Source organism: Diuraphis noxia, unplaced genomic scaffold, assembly GCF_037042655.1.
Source record: "Diuraphis noxia isolate RWA-SAM2 unplaced genomic scaffold, SU_Dnox_SAM2 contig0001, whole genome shotgun sequence".
Lineage (NCBI taxonomy): Eukaryota > Metazoa > Arthropoda > Insecta > Hemiptera > Aphididae > Diuraphis > Diuraphis noxia.
Genome location: NW_028301711.1, coordinates 89,617,106 through 89,641,003, shown reverse-complemented (window position 1 = coordinate 89,641,003; position 23,898 = coordinate 89,617,106). Strand labels below are relative to the sequence as shown.

Sequence of the window (23,898 nt, the reverse complement as noted above, 5' to 3'; positions counted from 1 at the left end):
AAATAAAAATATTCATATAAATTTGTTAGGTGATTATGATAATATTCTTACCTTTAAGTCTTGATAATCGGTAAATTAACTCTTTTATTACCTATAGGTATCAACGTAATATTGATTTTACTAATATTACACATAATTTTTATGATGCAATTAATTATAGGTGATTGAAAATGGATGATACTTTTAATATGCTTTTTTACATTGTTTTAATGGTTGGCACTAGGTAGTAACATTGTTTTGTGTAGATAGCTCTAATAGAGACTAAAAACAATCATTGATTTTTTAACTTGTATTTGTTTTTCTCAGGAATATAATTATCTGTTTTAATTGTTGATTTCAAACTCACATATTTGTTTTTTGAAAGTATTTTATTTCTGCAGGAGTTAGACTAAATTCTAAATTACTTAATATTCCATCAATTAACATGCATTACTATTTACTGCATAATATGGCCATCGGGTTTTGTATAGTTAATATTTATCTGAATTTTAAACTTTTTATTAGGTTCCTTACAAGTTACAGTTATTTTCCATGTTAAAGTCATCAAATAATAATACGTTTAATATAGAACCGATTTAGAGTCCACGCCCCACGATCAAGATTTAGAAAAGCAATTGATGAACAATAGCCAACACAGGAGACATTGGTACCCTTATATGGTTAATTTAGAAATAATTTATTGGTGATTGTGTGAGTATAGAAACGATTTATCAGCAAAAATTCTCATGATATCCGACAACAATAATATATAAATTTTTCATTTTTGACTTGCAACTGGCCGTTGAGTTTTGTGTCTATGTCTTTCACATACCGGACATATGGTGTGTGATATTTAAAATAATGTGATCTTGTGCGCAGGCATGTGTTTATTAAATAAATACCTACTTTATTAAATATCTTGATACTTTTCGTCGTTATTACAGTATCCACAGAAAAAAGTACATTATATGTATTAAATATTATATAATATAAATACCGGTGAAATTCTGTACGAAGGTCATAAACATCCTATGTTATATATGGAGAGCAGTGCTAGAGTATATTATATATAAGTACGTGACTTTTAGTGCGTAACATAATAAAATCAATTTGATCACTTCGGGGAAGAAAAGAAAGAAATATAAGATTTAGAACAGCTCATTCGTTTCGAGAACACCGCACCAAACCGTATATGCACAAGCACAATAGACGCGTATATATGTTAAAATATTTTATTACATTGGACCTGCAGTAGAAGGTTCGGTTTTGACTTGTGAATATTGGGTGTATTTATTGTTATTATTTTTTTCCCTTATTCTTTTTTGTATATTATTCTGTATGCCACCGTCCCAGGATCATATATTATTATCATTATATTACTCTACGACATAACGCGCTGGTCCTTGTTACATTGTATACCGTGGCCAAACACTATAGTCGGCCGTGTCGTACAAGGGACTAACAATGCGACACTGAACATAATATATACAATAAAACGATGTATTTATACCACTGAGCCACCCTGAACACAGTCGGACCTACACGTATAATAATACGTGCGTATATGTTTGGTACATTCACGCACGCGCGCTTCAACCGCAGGGGCGGTACGTGATATTCCTTTTTGGTGGTCCTCGTAATAATATATTGTAAAAACTCTCAGTGGGCGCATATAGGTGCCACTCGGATTTAGATTTCGTTCGATTGCATTATATTTTCGTTTTAACAATACCACGATGTATACTGCTGCAGGTAAGCAATATATCATATTATTATAGTATAGGTTAGGTACCTACCTAATGTGTACAGCGCAGTATATATATATATATAGTCATATGCGATCATAAAATCCGATTACACGGCCGAAAACGAAATCGAATGGTATTAACCGTGGTAAAAGGCCGACGACGGCGACGGCTGTTGTACGAGTCGAATGAAAGACATTTTGAGCGAGACCTGCAGCAGTGTTTCACATGCTTTGAATCGCTCCGACAACACCGTACCTAACCAACGTGGACGGAGAACTGCGTAACTGCATAATCGAGTGTTTCGATTATATACAGAGAAAATATTTAAGAAACGCATCGTATAATGATGATATTTTTATAATGGATTATCCGTTTTACGAAGTACAAGCGTGCGACAGCTAAATACCAATGACGTGGGAACATAATATTATAATATTACCTATATTAAATTTGAACGCCGCGAATATGAGAAATTTAAATGCTTGGAATTCTCGTATCAAAAATTCGAAAAATCAACTTGACGCGTGCGTCCTTCGCCTGATCTACAAATGGTATTAAAATATTTTAATATGATATTCGCGATATATATGTATAATTATTCCCTTACGCCACTGCGTTATAACAGAACGTGGAAAATTTATTTATTCGCGCGAAAATTAACCTAGTGGGTGGTCGTCACGTATATTTTCGTGTCGATGGAATACTCCGAATTCCTTAAAGACCCAAGTCCCCCGGTTTGAATATCATTATTCATTAGATACACACACACACAGACAAACTCATATACGGCTCCAAGATCATCAATTCTGGGGAGGTCCATCGTAACGACTGCCGCTGCGGGCGACTGACAAACACGGATGACGTTTTATTTTTATAATCATTCGATAGGAAATTCGTAAGATCAAACAGAAATAATATTATTATTATGTACCTAATACCTATGTCCTGTAGAAGCGTGTTTCGATGTCGGCGACTAGGGAGAGAAATGCGACGAAATTAACGACCGGCTGCAGGACGAAGGCGGCGGTTGAAAGTCGTGAATCACGAACTTATATCCCTCGTGTTCGTTTGCTAAACATATACACCAGTACCGTTCAGTGCGTATAATATAATAATAATGATAATAATATATTATCATAACTATACGACCATACCATGCCTATACTAACTGGCGATCACTGCCGCCACCGTGTACGCCGACGTATCGACGATACACGTTTTTGTTTTTATATTCGTTTTTATTATTACAATCTGGGTACCTCCTATACCGTTTTTACCGCAAAACTTCAAACGGTTCCTCATTAAGAGACCGCGTCCGGCGCTGCAGTCATTAAATACTGCATCTGCAGCGAACGGCATGTAAACCTCGTTGTCGATGTACCTATAGTGTTTGGCCGCGTTTCCTATAATGTTATATATTATACCTGTATAATATACCCGTCTATGCTACAACAGTACACGTTTGAACGCGTAATAAAAATCGGACGTTAACGTTTTTCACACGGCTAGAAGCGAACGCGCTGCAGCAATATAGGAACGTCGTGTGGTTGTAGGTACAGTATAGGTATTTATTTATTTTTTTTTTTTTTTAGTAGAGCGGCCAGTTATATTATTATTATCATTGCCGTATACCTATATACGGTTCGGTCAGCACGGTCGCCGCCGTGTACCGGTTGGTGGTGGTACGGGGAGACGGGACGACGAGTGTAATATATTTACGATGGGAAAAATTCGGTGGTAATAGATGGGAAAAAAAATTAATTTCGTGCATCCTCTGTCGACATTTCAAGTAGGTTTATACCTTTTACCTAATACGGTTACTCCCTCCACCCGCCAACTATAGGATATATATATAATGATACGATGATATTATTATAATACTCTAAACGCCACAGCGATGCATACCTGCGCAGCTGCAGTATTAATGTATTATACACGAGCGCGCGCGCGCACACACACACTTATAAACACAAACATATGCACACGCAAACACAGAAAATGACACACACAGTGACAAAAACACACACACACACACACATTCACAGCTACGACTTCTGTCACGCGCGTCTTGTTGACATAAATCCTCCCCCCGTATACGTCATATACGGGGCCACGAACGACAAGTGTCTTCAGCACATTCCACCGTGGACGGTTTCCATTTTTGGACGGTAGACCGCTGCTCAGATCCGGACCACTTAACGGATTGACTGACCGAGCCGGTGATGTAGCACAATACCTGTATAATACTTGAAAACGTATAAAATATATAATATATCATATAACATATTAACGTGTTACGTGTACATATTATTATAGTGCTTGTGCTGCAGTGCGTTTGTTTGGTGGTAGGTGCAGTATAATACGCGCACGCCATCACACGAAGAAAAATAAAAAGCGTGCGCAACACCGAGTTAAATATTATTATTATTATTATCCGTCGCAGAGACGTTTATTAACAGGGATAACTGTCAACATGTGTTTAATATAGGTACTGTACTCGCTCTTACGAATTATTATTACCACTCGTTATCCGCATATAGCGTAGACGCTTTTATGCGCCCGCGTGTGTTTTTTTTCTTTTCACTTGGTACTTCGTAGGTTCTCTACATAATATCCCTATGCACGCGTTTCTTCGGCTCGTTTTTTATAAAAAAAAAAATTATTATTATTATTATTATTATTATTTTGTATACGCCCTCACAAAACTCAGTTTCTACCGGTTTTACCAAAAGACAAATTGTTTTTGCTTTCCACGTTTTTAAAACGCTGTCGCACCACTTGCACTCCCTCACCGCTCTGCACCGTCACGAACACCGGTTTGGACACATACAGCCGATTATTATGGTAAAAAAATGAAGTTTTGACCATTAACAACGGATCGCATTCCGGGAACCCCGTGAGACCATTACTGTGCTGCTGTATGGGAATATATATTTACAAATATATAAACAACAAAAACAACAAAAACAACAAAACAAACCGTAAACGGAAATGCATAGGGCTTTGTTATCTTTTTTTTTACCCCCGAAACATTTTCGTTTTAAAAAATGAATATTCATTTTTAATACGAAACAGAGAAGTGATCTATACCTACAACTGCCGTTGTGATGGTAGGCAGTGTTGTATTTAATAGTACCTATATATAGCAGTATTAATAGTATAGGAGTCTGTAGTAGTCCACATGTTGTCATCGTTGGACCCCAACAATAGAGGAAAACTTTGGTTTAGGGTTTTTTTTTCCTACGTAAACCCTTTTGATGTAAACAATCGAATTCACATTCGTATATATGTGTGCATGTGTGTATTGGACAGTCAAACAGTCCGTCTGCCATGTATACCGAGAATACACGTTTTCGAAACGCTTTAATTACGATAACCCTATATCGGCGTGTGCGTGTACGGGTGGATATTATATTACGCGAATAATGTACCTATATACCTACTAGGAATCCGGTGGAGCTAGTTCGGACCGCTAAAATAACTTGGGAGTATAAGTGCCCACCAACAGCAAGAATATTCAAGTCACGTAGATGGTGATTCTTCGACATTTGCACACGCCACCGCTGTTACACATCCCAATTCAATTATATACGGCTTTGACATAAAAACCTTAACATCTAATACCATAATATTATTGACTTCGACAAATGTCCTGGTCTGAGTCCGAGGAATGCAATAGTGTCGATTGTTCCCTTCGACTTTCTTTATGTTCCAAATAATGCTATGTGTCACAACTTACGCGGGTATATGAATTTCAAATTTTTACTAGGTTATTCATATTGACATACCTATTCAAAAACTATCCGAAGTTCTTATAAATGTAATAAAAATATAAATTATAACGAAATATAATTGTAGATATAGCAATAAGGATAGCTATTTTTTTTTTTAATTATATCTTCTATGATAGCTAAAAAATTATCAACATTTAAAAAAATTAATAACTATACTTTGTTTTTACGCTCTAACTATTAATTTTAAACTTCATTGTACATCAATATTATATAAATATATTGCTTATTTATTTTAATATATTCCTCTGTTTAAAAAAAAAATACTTATTCATTTAATTATCCTTTTTTTATATTATTTCACAGGTGACATATTTTTGTTTAGTAATAGTTAAAAGTTTTTGTACCTTATATAAATAATACATCAAATTGTAACACCACTCACATTGAAACATAAAACAATTTATTATTCTGATTACACATGGCACTCAAACGATAATTTACCTACTTTCATTCAGGTATTTTGTATATACATGTTCAAACATTAAAATTAGGTGACCGAAAGTTTAATACATGATAGTGATGTAATTTTTCTTTTAATTTTTAACAATCTTAACATGAGTAAAAGTTGTATCTTTCTAAAATGCAAATGCAGTTAATATTTTTTTTTTTTTTAACTATAAATAAATAATATTAATAAACAACAGTATGATTTATAATTATAAGTTATATATTTAATATGCCTAGTTGATGCACCTTTATGCAAATTTAATATCTATAGCTAACCTTAAAAACATGATCAATGGTAAAGATGTCTTTTTATGATAATTTGTATTTACGGGAATGTTTAGTAATTACAAGATGTCCAGATACGACCTGCCTATAGGCGTTGCAAAAAAAAAAAATATCTATAAATGTTATCCCTCTGTGAATAATATATGCATCGCATATTACTGCGTAGCGAAAACTTTACGACCTGTTTGTATTTTTAAAACTCGTAGTTATGAGGTTAAATTTAATTTTTATGCTTTCCATACGAGACATATCAACAAAAGTCTTAAGCTATGATTGTGATGATGGCTGGTAATATATTAAAATAATGTATTATATTATATAGGTATAAAGTTCTCGTGTTTATTGTTACGCGTTCTTAACCTAGTCTCAAAGTAAAAATGTTTAATTTAAGACTCCATGCCAATTGCCATTCAGTGTATCTGCAGATGTAAACTATGAAAAAAAAATTTAAGTGCAAATGGTATTATACTTATAGAGTATATAGGGGCTAAGGTATAGAATTCATTATGACGTCGTTTTTTTAAATCTTATGTTTTTATCACAAATGTCAATTATAATGGTCTGTTTAATAAATTAAATAGCTATCGTATTACTTATTATAAAAGTAAAATTTACGACCGAAGATAAAATCTGCTACTAGTATATTGAATATAAATACCTGTATATTATATTATAATATACTATATAGGAACAAAAGTTAACTGATCAAATAACATGATTTTTGGTGATTTGTAAATGGTTTTATGTGGTAGGTATGTGAATCCCATGAACCAATGGAACGATAACATAAAACTGAATATAAAAAGGCACATCTAATTCTTAAAAAACATATAAGGTTCATTAAATTTATTGACATGTTCAGCTGAGTTGTTAACGATATGCTTTACCGCCTCCATGTAGGTACGTCGTTATCTAAATGGTGTAATATTTTTTTGTACACCCCTCAACAATGTAAATGCCGAAATTCTTTTGAAAACAGATAAACCTGCAATCAAAATCCCACATTGGAATTGGGAAATGTACATGGTGGGGTCATCTTGTACTTAAAAAATTACCGAGGATTTTTTACTCAGTGTACGATTCGTTTATTTTGTTATTACCTATACATTTTAGTTTATATTAATATAATATTATAGTTTTATCATTTCAACTTAAAACATCTTACACATTTAACACCTACTGCACTGTCTATGCCTTCTCAGATTTAAAGTTATTAAATATTTTTTGTAATGAACTTTTATCTGTTTATTGTCGGTATATTATTATATACTAATAACACTTAAATAATTGATGTTGCAATATATAGGTAGATACCTACTTAATACTTTAATACAATTTAATGTAATTCATATAAAATATTCATTATAAATTAAAGATACTAAAATTGTGTTTTAATAAGTAGTGCTTATAACCGATCATTTGATATAAAAAATCATATACGAATTTTACTGATTTAAAAATATATAGTAGAAAGTAACACACGTCTTTAACAGTAGTAAGTAATAAAATATTTAAATAGTAAAAGGTGGATTTAATCTAAGTATTAAATGTTACGTGACATGCAAAATTGTGCAACATCCAAACTATTAAAACAGGGATGCATAATTTAATTCCACATAATACTCGTATACTTAATTTAGATATATCAATAATAGCACAAAAACACAAATGTGATGTCAAGTTACAGAAAACAAACGTAGAAAAACAAATGCAATACCTACTTGCAGTAATTGAATATATTTTTTATATTACATTTTTTACTTGGCTATTTATTTTTAAATTAATCATACATAGCTATATAATAATATGCTGCGTAGTGTAGTATAGCTTTGTAGTTTTGAAACCTGTAGTGTGATAATATCTGGATAGAATAGCGGTACCTATCGATATAATGGTCATACAGTGATTATTAAAACAATAGGTGTGTTTAAGTTCAGAGTATATTATATTTTATATTGTATTTGGCATTAGTAGTTAACTTCTATTTGTATACAGGGTGATTTTTTAAGCATGCTCGCCCCATTTTTATGCTTAAATTATGCATATATTCAAATTTTGATTTTTGGAATATTTAAGTGTAGTTAAAGGCGATATTTTTGAGTACTTAGATTTTTCACAACTTTTAAGGAGTATCCTGTAGCGATACCAACTTTGGTTTTTCAAATGACAACCTATATGTTTTAAAGCAAAATGTGATTCAGATAATTTTTCTGAAAATTTTGACATATTGCAATCAAAATTCGAACGAAAACTTCCAGAGTTATTCTACTTGAAATACTAAGGAATAAGGATAAAAGTCTAATACTTAAATGCCTACGTTGTAAATGGATACGATAATTATAATTCGGTATACAATATAAAAATAAAATATTTGTTAATAATCACTACTTATTACTAAATGGCCAAATATTGCATCTGACAATTTTCAAAAGAAAAGAAAATATGAATAAAATAATATCCTTTTTATTTTATCCATGTTACCTATACCTTATAGGCAACGTTAATATTTGTATAGCATAGGTATACCTACTTATAATAAAATACCGAACAATAGTGTACAATAGCACAAATGCGAAATATGTACGTGTATCCATTTACAACGTAGGCATTTAAGTATTAGACTGTTATCCTTATTCCTTAGTATTTCAAGTAGAATAACTCTGGAAGTTTTCGTTCGAATTTTGATTGCAATATGTCAAAATTTTCAGAAAAATTATCTGAATCACATTTTGCTTTAAAACATATAGGTTGTCATTTGAAAAACCAAAGTTGGTATCGCTACAGGATACTCCTTAAAAGTTGTGAAAAATCTAAGTACTCAAAAATATCGCCTTTAACTACACTTAAATATTCCAAAAATCAAAATTTGAATATATGCATAATTTAAGCATAAAAATGGGGCGAGCATGCTTAAAAAATCACCCTGTATATCTGAACCCAGTTCAAGAATCAAAATATATTTTATGGATACTTATATTCGTTCATTTAAATTAATAGAGAAGTATTTAAAAACTAATAAGTTAGAAACATAACTTTTTATGAGAACAATAATTAATGTGCAAAAAAATTGTAAAAACATATTAAACTATTACATATACATGGCTATTTAGATTAATATCAACATTATTCATCATTACATACGATATTATAATAAATTTATCAAATTTCAAAGGAATAACTAAAAATAAGAATAATGAATAATAATGATAACAGGTAATGATAATATAAATTGCGTGAAAATGATTTTTTCTTTCTTATTTATTTTAATAATCTAATTTAATTTATTTGTTTTGATAATCTAAATAATCACATTTTTATAATTATTCATAGTTACAAATGAAAAAAAATTCTATTAAAAGATTGACTATAAATTATTTACTATTGACTTCCATTATAAAACTTAATTAATTGTTCTGGGTCACTTTTATCGTGTGTTTATGTGAAAATCAGAATATACTTTTATATTGAATAAATTTTACATTCTTAAGTTAAGAAATGTAATCAACACGACAACGCTATGTCCAATTAAATATAAATATTCTATATACATATCTATAGTAGGTAAAGATAAAATTTTGACTGAAAATTAGTCTAAAAAAATTTTGTTTATGATGATCTAGGTGAAGGTAGTAAGCAAATGTAATGTAAAATAAATTAACACAATTTTATTGCATACAATTTTACACTGAAGCTCAACTATAATCTAACCAACCATTTTGTCTTCAAAATAATCAGATTTTTTCAGAGAAATATAATATGATATTAGGTATTGCTTATAAATGTACTTACTGGCTTGCCAATATTCCATGATTTCAATTAAAAATTCAACGGTAAACTAACTAAAATAAGTGTTAGGGACTGAATTTAATTTTACACTTGTTTGTTGTTTAATCTTTCCAGAATAATTTTTATTGCGTACGTATACAATGTTATTTAATTTAATTTTTACAATATTATTTTTTACTATTAATTTATTCGAATTAATTTTTTAAAGGAAAAGAATATAATAGGGTTCTCACTTCTTTATAATGCTTCTGTTTCCAAAGAATGCCTAGTTACATTTTAATATAGGGAATATATTATCTCTTCTCTGATCTAGTTTCCATTTGATTGTCAAATTACTTAATACAATCTCGTTAAAAAAATAATTTAGCATGATTCGATTTATTTTATTTCAAACAATTTCAAATATTAAAATTCTGTAAATTTATGACATTGTAAAAATATTTGGTGTATTGACATAATTAAATTAATTAAAAAAAAAAAAATTAAAATTCGAAAATACCTATTTATAGTTTTTAATTTCGTTATCAACGGCGAGATCTTCGTTTTAATTTATTCTTAAAAATATGATTTAAACATTTAGTTATTCAATTAATATTATATTTTAATATGCTGTGCATGATTTGCATATATACCTTATGCATTAAACAATTGTTTATGTATAAGACTAAAATTAACAATTAAAGTATCCATGGTTGATATTTTTAAATTACAATAAAATAACTGAATTCTCGTTTTTATTGTTTTTAATAATATGTAGTTTAGTCCAAATTTTAACTTGAAATATCTATCTAAAAAAAAATTGTATAATATAGATATTCTTTAAATTTTTTGGTTATAGTATGATATATATTTTCTGAATCCTTGTTTTAAATTGACTTAAAGTGTTAAAAAAACAAAAGTTTGAACATTTTATGGTTTTCATTGTTTACAAGCTATAAAATAATTTAAAATTTTTAAAATTATAAAAAAATCGTATATACCAACAGATACTTAAGATTTCTCAACTGTAATTATAAATACTTATGAGGAACCTTGGGTTAAATTTCCTAGCTGTTTCAACTAATGAAATAAATTTTATTGACATTTATTGAATAAATAACTAAAGATTTAAATTTTAAATTTAGGTATGTAAACCTCCAAAAAAATCTGAAAATTATATTGTGTAAAGAAAATGATACAATAACAATTTGATAACAATTTCAAGTAAATAACAACATAATAAGAAAACCGTTGTATGAGAATTTGTAAATTTACGGGTGAATGAATCCATGTCTACCTTCAAACACTTGTAAAACATTTATTTGACTTACAACTTGAATTACACTTTATTTATTTTTAAAAAACTAATAATAAACGACAATTTCATATGCCTATAAATAATCTATAATTAATGAATAGAAATATACGAGTATATTATGATGTAAATAAAATGCAAATATAAACATACAGTGAAAATTTCATGTAAGTATCTAAGGCTATTTTTTTTTTTTAATTGGACTAAAAACTATTATAGATCTTGTCCAAAACAGGTTTTGAGTAAAAATCTCATTTTTTTTCTTGATTACTTTGTTTGTATTTTTATTATTTTACTTCTAGGATTTTTAATTTTCCACCCTTATGTACCAACTATATTCATTTTTTAATCAGAAAAGATGGTGTTGAAGATTGATAAATTTTTATCTACCTAAAAGACAGACACACATCATTGTAAAATCATTCAACGTTCTACTCAGAATATAAAATCTAAACTGATATACATAATACACAGTAAAATAAAAATCTACCAAATAAATAATACCCATCCATCTATACACTTTAAACAAAATTCACATAATTTATAATTATTAAATACTCAATAATTGAGAACAATTAGCTATACAAATATATAATGTTTTCTATGTTGATCAATTTGGCACCAGCACAAAACGCTAGGACTTTAATTATAATATAAAAATATTTGCTAGGAAGTTGCTTGATTTTGCTAGCTCATTTTCAGAATTTTCTAGTACCTATCTCATGTGTAAATCAAAATTCAAATAAGCCGATGTCAATTTGACTCAGCACCAGCACATTGACAGATCGGCTCGAAAGTAGTATCAAGATATTGCTAGTGAATTGCTAGATTTTGATAGGTGATTTTTTGAATTCTGAAAATGAGCTAGCAAAATCTAGCAAATTCCTAGCAAATTGTTTGATATTATAATTATAGTCCTAGCGTATTGTGCCGGTGCCAACTTGATCGACATATGTTTTCTTGTTAAAATACAGGATGACTTTTTAAACATGCTGACCAATATTTTTTCCATAATAATGTTTTTATTAAAATCATGATTTTTAAAATTTTCAAATAAATTTAGTGACCATATTTTAAAATTCCCGATATTTGTTGTACTACTTAAGGATTGTTCTGTAGTTATGCAAGCCTCCCTTCTCCTTTTTATTGAAAATTATTAAGTGGTTGATGTTCTTGAACATTTTACGTATCAAAATAAATAAAAAATAAAAATTCTATGATAAGTAGTTTCTGAGGTATTAAAATAATTATACTAAGGATATTAATCTTTAAATATATGATTTCAAAATTATAAACTATATTACGTTACATTATCTTTAGTAATCACTAATCATTATACCTACTTAGATTATTTTACGAAAAATGCGGTGGCTCATTTGAAAAATAAAAGCTTGTATTTCACAGGACGATGCTTAAATATGGTATAAAAATCTCAACTATTCAAAAATATGGTTTCTTATTTAAGCACAAAAATAAGGGGAGTATGTTCAAAAAATAATCTGTTATACATGCATAATATTAGCTATCATTATAGCTATCTGTATGCAAATTCTCTTTCCGATTCGTCTAGTGGTTTGGGCCGTGTGTTGATAGATCAGTTAACCACAGTAACTGTTTATAAAAACATGTAATTTTCATAAACCATGTAAGGTATTTATATATAGTCATTCTCATTAAGAATGAAAATCTGTTATAAATAAAGTAAAGAATTAGTAATTTATATGATGAATAGATAATGACAGTAATCAATAAACTGAAATAGTCTATACCAAGTTTATATCAAAATAATATTCGATATCCACATTCCACGGGAACACATTTTATCGTGTTATCGCACACCGCATCATAACATTATTTTCTTATCCTATGAGCAGCAACAGAGAACCGAGATTTTTAACATGATGCATTTTAAAATATTATATTAATAATGTTATAGTTTATGATAATTTAAAAACCATATCAAATTTGTTTATCTTGTACGCATTACAGTGATTACATAGACATTTATTTATCTTCGTTCCCTTTCATGCATTTCAATAAACATTCACATGATGACAGTTATATCATTTTAATAAGTTCATACACCTACTTGTTAAGAGAAATGTTTTATTAAAAACATATGTTTATTGATACTGAATGTTAATTGCCGTAAATTTTTTTTTCTACATATATATTTCCACCTAATTATGTTTATTTTAATTAAACTTCAATTTTACTAGTTAAGTTTTTATTATAAATAACCAATATATCAAATTATAAATTAATAAATAAGGTAAAATTATCATAGATTATAATAATATGACTATTTATTTAAACTAATGATTAAAAATATGATTTAACCAATATTTTAAACATTTAATAGGTAGTAAACTGTAAAACATACACATATTTTTTTTTTTTTTTTGACCATTGAAAACAAACTAAAATGTTATGTTTAGGTTCTAACTTTTAAGTATTGTAATTAATATTAAATTCGTATTATTCAAATCTATAAAAAATTCATAAAAATACCAATTTAAAATGGAATAATCAGAAATATAATAACATTTAGAATAACGTTTAACCCACTAGATCCACTCATTTGGTTGGTTCGTAACATAAGTTGCATGAGGTTGGATTAAATATTCAGAGACATGATATTAAACTAAACCACTATTCATTCATCAGAAAACGATGTATCCTAGGTCTAATATAGGTTACTACTTTCCAGTTATAAGAACTTAATTCATAGTTTTTAATTATCAGCTTTGTTTATTACAATTTAAACTAATAGTAATTTATGTATACCTACAATATCATAATAAATTCAATTTGATAAGGAGTAAGGACAAATAGAAGCGATACGTTTTGAATAAATGAGATTACATTTTTGACAATGTCCGTTCCTAAACATAAACTTTATATTTTATTCTATCACTTAAGTGACTGTTAATGTAGTGTCTTAAATAAATGATAGTAAAATATTATATGTATATTAGTGGTACTTACGTATATTATAAAATAAGAAGCGATAAAAATACGATCTTAACATTACGTAGGTACAATAAAATTATATAGATACCTCCGATCTTTCAAGTGGGTGTTTTTCATAATTATTATTCCACTTGATAAAGCTTTTTTTCGGTTTTAATGTTTTATTTTATAGTTTTATTTTACTGCTCGCTGTAATAGAAAAGTAATGACAATTATAAGCACTCACTTATGCTTTCACAATATGTTTTTTTTTTTTTTTTAATTCATTTATTTTAATGTTTATATCTAATTAGAACAAATTCACTGTCGGCTGTTCGGCAGATCAAAATTTGTTACATATTTAATATGTTTACATCTCAAGAGTTTTATCATAATTCGTAAACATAAAATACTTAATGATGAAAATCTCTACACCGGAGAAACTATTATCAATGTGACCTTAAAAATGATATTGTATAAAAAATAACGTCATTTAATTAAAATCACATCTTATTGTTTAGAATACTCCATATAAAAACCGATTTTTTATTATTGAAATTGATAAAATTTTGTTGTGAAATGCTGTGTTGACCATTTTCAATGTTTACATTAAAATTGTACTCCCATTGTTTCCATTTACCGGTTGGTAATTCAAAAATTCAATAACAATGACATGATATAAATAAGGCCATGCAATTATTTTATTATATTACAGAAATTTGAATATTTTTCTGAAAAAATTATAAATGGCATATAAAGTTGATGGAAAAATTATTATACAAGTTATTTTTGAATAACAATAAAAGAAAAATTGTGACGCTATTGATTTTCGAAAATTTTAAAATTACTGTTTCTATCGATTCATATGTAACAATTTGATTAGTTTGACAAATTAAGCATTTTAAAAACAACTGTGAAATGCATATAGTATTAACTATTGTCAAAAGAATATGCATAACTTTCTGGAAAAATCTGTTTTGTGTTCCAACATATAGAAATAGCAAAGGGTGGATACTCATATATAATGAAGTAGTTAAAAAGTTGAAGTTTAAATTTTTACTCAACTTGTCAGTTAATTATTTTTACAAGTACCTAAATATCCGACTGAGTTTGTTTATTATTTTTAATATTATGTATTAAATCATCTTCATTATATTAATTGTTGTAATCATTTAGTTGACAACTACAATTTAAAAAGTTTTAAATTAGTGAATACGTCACCGAAAACGTAAATATAAGTACCTATATATATTTCCAGTGTGTTTATATTTAAATATGATATATTAGTTATCACAGTATTAGGTGTATATATATATTTATATATATACATGACTTATATTAATTTTTAACCGATCAATTAAGATAACAATTGAGATATAATATGTACTTTTATCGCTGTATGGTATATCTTCTATATCCTATGTTCGAATGACAATAATGTTAGTGAGCAGTGAGTACTGTACAGTCTCGAATCGTATAAGTCTCGAACACTTCGTATAAATTTGTAATTTGTATTTCATATTTTATTTTTTAAACTGTAATTTTTCGTAATTATGGAGTTTATGTTTAGTGAAAAGGGAACTAAGTTGTTTATTATTGACAATTACAAGTTTGGATTCCAAAAGAACCTAGCAGATAACATACAGAGGTGGATATGTACAAAACGAAAATGTACCTAAAGCATATGTTAAGTTGAACAAAGATTGTTTATGTGAAGAAGTATTAACACATAACCACGAAAGAGAAGCTGATGGTACCTACGCTTGTGCGACAACAATTGACAAATTCAATAAAAATAAAATGTGACGAACTTATTAGTGAAGAACTGCATAAAAGTGTCAGTGAATATTGCGTAATTATAAACGGGAACCAATTCGGCTCAACTTAATAAAAAACCTTTTTCAAACGGGAACCAATTCGGAACCAGCCGACACTACTCTGGGTATTTTAATTGCATTCAACTTTTATTTGGGAGTAAAACACTTGTAATTTACAATTTTTGGGGACTCACATCTTTTTTTTTACTACCTTCGTTTATATATATTAATGCATTAATGCATTATACATATATATTATTTAATATAAAAATAAAGTTCTCAAAATATTTAGATTAAGTGTAAGGTATATTTTAAGTTAACTTACGAATTTATTCACTCACCTATCACCATTCCATCATATGCTGGTACATATTAGTTGTTAACCTATTAATATAATTTAGTGAAATTTGAATTCCCGACAGTTGAGCGCAGACAACTGAGTGAGTGACAACTGAGCGCTGTGACAATTATGCTTTAAGACAATCGAGCGCAATATAAACCTCAATATGAGTCATAATATATTATATAATATATATTTGTATTGTAAATAATGTTTATGAATCAACTAAGTTATAGTACCTAAATTTATAATACATTGTGTCAAGATAAGACAAAATATCAAATTAAGTTAAATTACTAAATATTTTGAGCAATGCCTTTTAAAAGTGTTCTGTTGATCTTGAATGAAGTTGTTCACAAATATTTTTGATTATTAATTCTAAATCTTTGTATTTTTGTTTTGGATCATTTTTGTTTTGGATCATAACCTGCAATAAACTGGTGAATTTTCACACGATTCAACTTTTCCTCTTTATTTAAATCGTCGATAAATTTTCAATGATGGATGAACTGCATTATTCAAAATTAATTTAATTGAATTATACCATCCTTCAATGGCATTGTTGGTCCTTGGTATGTTATGTTTAATCAAACCATAACAGTTCCATATTTTTATGGGAAACTTTGGGGACCTCCGTTACTTGTTACGACAAATGCGACCTATCCATACCTACCTATCCTACCTGTCTTTAAAATAGTCTAAAAGAGGTGTCAATATTACTTTATGTTTTTTATAAAAATCAGTTAGTAATAGGTTTTTGAATGCAAAAATAACAGACTCTGGGGAATATATCGTCGCCTAAGAACCATCATGGCCAATCTCAGTTTTCTCAACTTTTCAGGGTGAACAAAAATCTGTTTTGTTGTTAGGAATTTTGAATGTTAGTATACCTTTTGACATAAATTAACTCTAAAACGTGTATTTCATCTTTCTGAATAATTATATTTACCAACATTTATTTTTACTTAAATTTCGTGAGATTGGCCTTAATATCGTAATATTTATACTTTAGATAGGCCATGATAAGGATAAAATAAAATAAAAATAATTTCGTAAAACATAGAATATTATAATATTATTATGGTTTTATTTTAAAATTTTAAAATGTATAAATAATAGGTAAAATAACAAAATAACTTTTAAGGCTCTCACTCTCTTTGTAAGATATTATGAAATATTACAATTTGTTTTCTTAAAATTAAATATCTTATGTTTAAACTTAAATTGAAAAGATTTAAATAAAACTTGGTATCATAGTTTTTTTTTCAATCTTCCGATTATTATCCCATTTTTGTAGCTTTGTTAGCTTTTTCTTTATCTGTCTTCTTATTTTGCCTGTAGGAGATATCTGCATGAGGAAGAAGGTCATAGTAACCGTGACAGTCATATCAAATCTTCTATATCAAACTATATCAAATATCAGCAAATCTTTCCATTTGTCTTTAGGTATTTTTACTGGGCCACTGTTGAGAGATGGGAACATGATTTTTCCTATTCTAATGTTAGTCTTGGGCCTAATAGGAAGAGGTTGAAGTTGTGTAAAAAAATCTAGAGCATACTTTATTTCGCCAGAGAAATTGTACTGCAACCATCTCAAATCAGTAATTACTGGGACACCACTTTTCTTCCCCTGACGGATGCTATCATAAATCATGAGGTCGGACTTTGAAAAATCTCTGAATAATTGCCAATTATGCTAATATATATAGCATTTTTATATTGAATGCAAACTCTGAATTTTTACAATATTTCACGGCAAATCCCATGTTTAGAATATGGAGAAATATAGATTGATAAAAGTGGAAAAAACATCCATTTATTTCTGTTTGAGAAAATACTTTTTCACTGCATTTATGGTAGGTTATTCATAATCTAGCATTATAGAAATTGGATTCAATTCTTGTCTAAACTCCAAAATTTTTTTAAGTAAAAGAATATAAATTTCTTCTGTTTTATTTAGGATAAGGGCAAAAACGAATGGTGAAACAATACTAAATTGTACACCATTAATTGTATATAACTGGTAGAAAATACTAGGTGACGATGAAAAAGTACCATCATCATACAAATGTACATAATCAACCATCATATCGAGATTTTCTGTAGTTGAATAAATTAAAATCCTTGAAATTTCTCAATTTTGTGAATAACTATCATACAATACGAATGGTTTACCATCTAATGTTGTTTTAAACTCATGATCAACTCCTTCGATGAAGCTCGGATTGCCGGTGCCATTAATTCTTTTTGACGAATTTATTTAACTGTTTTTTCATTGAAACAACTCCTAGTAATTGACTAGCATATGGCCTAGATTGTTGTTGATAGAAATACATTTTGTCTTTTGTTCGATTAATTTTAATCCAAAATAATATTTATGTATAATAAGCATGCATTTTTACACTATATATTTATATTATTGTAGAATTATACAACTACTATTTTGAATCAAAAATACAGTGCAACAAATTTACATTGTATTATAGGTACAGGTATCCATTTATTAAATAAGCTGATTTATTGGAAAAATAAAACTATTTTGTTAATTAATATTAAATAATGGAGGCCGTACACTGATATTGGTGTTATCTGGTAAATATTGTATTAAGGACAAAAAGTAATTGTATCCATCATATATATTGTATTAGTAGCTTTAATTTTAAAAAAATTGTCATAGTTTACACATCGAATTCGTTATGCTAGAAAAAAGGCCATTTAATAGTTACATTATTATAGCATTCCAGTACATTTTAGCTCAATGATTTCTCAAATGATATAATTTCCGTAAATATGATCACATTGTTGTATATTATTATATGTTAAAAATTTGGTTGGTTCTTCCCGAAATCCTCATGTATATGATTATTAGGTATTACCTTTATCGTATTGTCTTTGGATATTATTTGTGATGTTTTTTTTTTTTTGCTATTTATTTATGCGCAGATGGTGGTGGTAGCAAACCTGTTTATCCACAAATATTCAACTTGGCGTCCAGGGCAGTGGTAACAGCGAACGCGACTTGTGGCGAGACGGAAAAAGGACCGGAAGTGTATTGCAAGTTCGCCTCATCGGGACAGCAGTGCGGCGTTTGTGACGCCCGAACTGGTGACCCAGCAAAGACACACAGCCCAGCTTATGCGGTGGACAACGCCACGGCGGGCACATGGTGGCAGAGCCCATCTCTGCACAACGGTGACCAGTACCAGTACGTGACGTTCACAATCGACTTGAAGCAGGTGAGAAATAATTTGCTAAAAATTATACAAAAATATATATCTGATACATTTGATACAAAATGGGCTCAACCAATATCCTCCAATGTGACCCTTGACCTTGTCACCATCACTGTTGTTCACCAAAGTTTAAATATTCCGAATTTAAACAAAATATATATTATTATATCTATATCATTATAGGTAGAAGAAATACTACATAACATTATGTAACTTAATTGAACGTATAGCCTACATCATTAAAGTAGGGGAAAGGTGTTCAAAGCGGCCACCCTAAGGTTTAACACAGTATTACACTTCAGGATTTAATTTTTTTTTATGAAACCTTCAAGATTGTCTAGTTGAACTTGTCAGGAATCATAATTTCCAATCAGAAACAATTTTAAACAAATTAATAAATAGTTATTGTCATTTTTTTTAAAAGTACAAAATTGTTTACTTTGCCCACCTAGGTGTTCAAAGTGGTCAGCCCACGTCCACTTTGACTGCCGGTTTAAAATTTATATTATTATTAATTATTTTATAATATTTTCATAAATGTATGTAATATGTATATAATATAACTTATATTGTATTCTCACAACAACTTTTCTTTGATAAATTAGTAACTTCATTTCAAGATTTGTGTTTCTTACTAATTTTTTTATAATTAATTAACACATTAGTCAAACTTAGTATTTTTTTGGTGAGTAACAAAGCTATGCTATAAAATAAACATATTATTAACCTTATTAAGCTATGGCCACTTTGTACACCTTCCCCCTAATTATTACAAACATTGCTAGTTTAGCGTCAAAATACATTCTAATATAATATAAAAGTATATATATATAAAGTTTATGGTTACTTGTTATTACTTAAAATAATGTAAAAAAAAAACCGCAGTCAGGTATACAGCTAAATAATATTAATTCAAAAATGTTTATGTAGTATTTCGCCAATGTTGTCATGGTATCGACTGAAGCTTTCATCATCATCCATAATAATACGCACGATAACGGGTCCCGACCACGATGAAATAATAATAATACAGGATAGTAATACGAGTTCTCATAAAATATCTAAAATAGTATTATTACTGGCACGGAGGGCAAGTAGTATTATAAAACACTCCTATGGTCCTGGAGATTATAACCACTACTCGGTCTATATTGTTTATTTAGACAAAATAATATCAGCCACACAATTATTATAGGAGTAAATGACATATTCGAGGTAACAAAATAGGCAGATATATATATATCTGTTTATAAAAATTAACGCATCACAAAAAAATGATAACCCGATAAACTACTTTAAATATTCAAAAACGGGTACGCTGTTTCCACCCAGGTGTTTAATATTATTGTATTAGATTTTTTACTCTACACAAGGGTGTTCCTTAAATTTTTGATTTAAAAAAATGTTTTGTCTCACCCCCTAAATGTGTGTGACGTGCGTATATGTATAAAAATGAACTGCAAAAAATTTGAAACCAATCGGTTAATGTTAACCCGTGCCGATTTGTAATTTAAATTTGAACTCCTTAAATTTTTCAATATTTACGAAAATTTTCCACATTTCCATAAATATTTCGTTAACCTTTAGAAATATCGACATTTTTTATATTATATATTTTGAATTTTGTAGAGACTACGCCATATTAAAGTTTTAAATTTTAATATTGTATATTATATTTGTATTAAGTTCTTTAGCTGAAACAAAAATCAATATTTAAAACCGAATTAATCAACAAATTTCGAATAATTTTCTGCATAATTTCATAAAGATGTAACAACAAAGATCAGCAATATACATTTTAATTTTTAAACAACTTCGTAAATATTCTCCATAATTAATAAAACGTGTGGGTATGTGAGACTAAATATAATATTATTAATACTGTGGGTATATCTGCAGCGATTAAATTGGGCACCTATTGTAATATGTCAAATCTGATAAATTCGTGTTAATAATAATAAAAAAAAAACGATATCGTAATTTGACATAATATTTTTTTCATTGATAAAACGTGATAATCGCACCAGTTTAATTCATTCACGAATGGATGGATGAATGTTTTAGACTGAAAAAACAATTTAGAGGATATTTTTATAATGAAATAAACTTTCAAAAACATGATACACATCTTGAAATGAAAAAACTGTGTCGCTCTTTATGATTTAATTAATAACTTTATTTTGATAAAATAGCTTTCTTTTAAAAAATAATTTAGTTTAAAATAGTAACAAAAATCAGAATGTTCAAAGGAAAATATTTCAACGTTCCATTATTTTATGACATTTCTTAATTTTAACTTATATTGTTGTGCCTTACCTTATTTTAAAAATAATCCGCGCAATAGATATCTTTGATAGTGTTTATATAAAAAGCAAAATTACAATATTATAAATAATTAGTATTATAATAACAATATTTATATTTTTTAATCATTCAAAAGTGTAAAAAGTAAAAAATACTAGAGACTGTATGATAAATATACTAAATAGTAGATAAGTACTAATGACGATCCATACATTTATTTTCAATTCAAATAATTCATTTATAGTTATAAACCCCTATATTTATAAATATAATTTCAAAATTGACTTAATATCCGATACATTATATTATATTTTAAGTTTTTAATAAATACGTATAAGTTTCACAATATTTAAACTATTTTTATACTATTTTATACTTAGCTCAAATTTTATAAAACAAAACTACAGTCATAGGTACTACTCGTATTATGCAGGTGTGTTGTGACTGTATCGTAGATAATGGATAGTTAATATCTTTATACAGCCAATAATGATTGAAGTTTTGGTATAAGAAAACAACTGTCTGTACTACTTTGCCAAAACTATTTACATCCTTGAATCTTAATCCACATCTGTATGTACAATTTAATTCACTATAAATAAATGCTTGTTAATAATTCACTACATAAATATTCGATCAATTCATAAAACCTCGTAGGCTATGGGTTTTTCAAAAATAATAAATAATCAATTATAATAAATAAAAATAGTATAAAATGTATTTACCGAAATAAGAATGATAAGTTATAATCCATTATAGTATTATACTGTAATATCGTAAAAAAAAATATTTTATGATATTACATTATGAAATAATAGTAATGGTAAATATACACATCAAAAAAGCTGGTAAGTGGGTATCGCCCTGCTGTACATTAGGGAGTTGGGTGGACCTCTGACTACGGTAGGTTAAATTTGAATGCAATGATAGGTATCATTGTATACGAAAAACGATTCTGAACGAAGACGTTTTATCTGTCTAGGATACAGGGTGATTCTTTTATCAAACAACACTTTTATGGTGTTTGTGTGTAAATACCACCTAACATACACCTATAACACACAAACACCACCCAAAACCACCCAACTTTGGGAGGCTATATCTTGTAAACGGATTTACGAAAAATGAAAACTTTAACGTGAAAATTCATTGAAAAAATTGCCTTTTTAGTTTATGAAATTTTAAGTATAGGTTGTCATTTAGAAATCAAAATTTAATAATGGTTAACCTGATACATATAAGGGTGAAAATATTTAAAAACTATATAGTTCTAGAAAAAGATGTTTATACAATTTTGAAAAAAAAAAATTTGAAAAAAGTCAATAGTTTTTGAAATAATGAGTGTTGTTTGATAAAAGAATCATTCTGTATATTATAGAATATAGATCACAAAAAATTTTCAAATCTTAGATTTAAAAAGAAAATTTTTTATGAATTTCTAGCTTAAAATAATTTGCGAATATTCGTGATTTTTACGTATGTTGTCAAAATTAAAATTTAAACGCTTGTAAAAAAAAATGTGATTATGCATTTCTTTTATTTTTCAACTGCTATTATAAAAATATATTATGAGCCTTGTATTAAATTCTCAAATCTTAGAATTAAAAAGAAAAACTTTTATGAATTTCTATCTAAGATAATTTGAACATTGCCTTAATTTTTATGTATTTAGTTAAAATTTGAACTGTAAATACTTAAAAAAAATGTGATTATGCATTTCTTTTATTTTTCAACTGCTATTATAAAAATATATTATGAGCCTTGTAATAAATTTTCAAATCTTAGATTTAAAAAGAAAAACTTTTATGAATTTATATCTAAGATAATTTGAACATTGCCGTACTTTTTACGTATTAAGTCAACATTTGAACTTCAAATGGTAATAAAAAAAAATTGTGACTATGTATTCTTATAATTTT

At 28.1% G+C, this 23,898-nt stretch overlaps 1 protein-coding gene across 1 annotated transcript in view; it reads left to right on the top strand.

Moving 5' to 3' along the window:
* Nucleotides 1-23,898, top strand: part of wb (wing blister) — a 69,885-nt gene that overhangs the window by 5,729 nt on the left and 40,258 nt on the right. Inside the window, exon 2 of the mRNA XM_015518971.2 lies at nt 19,386-19,678. Within this exon, the coding sequence (XP_015374457.2) occupies nt 19,386-19,678 (293 nt within the window). The remainder of the gene's footprint in view (nt 1-19,385; nt 19,679-23,898) is intronic.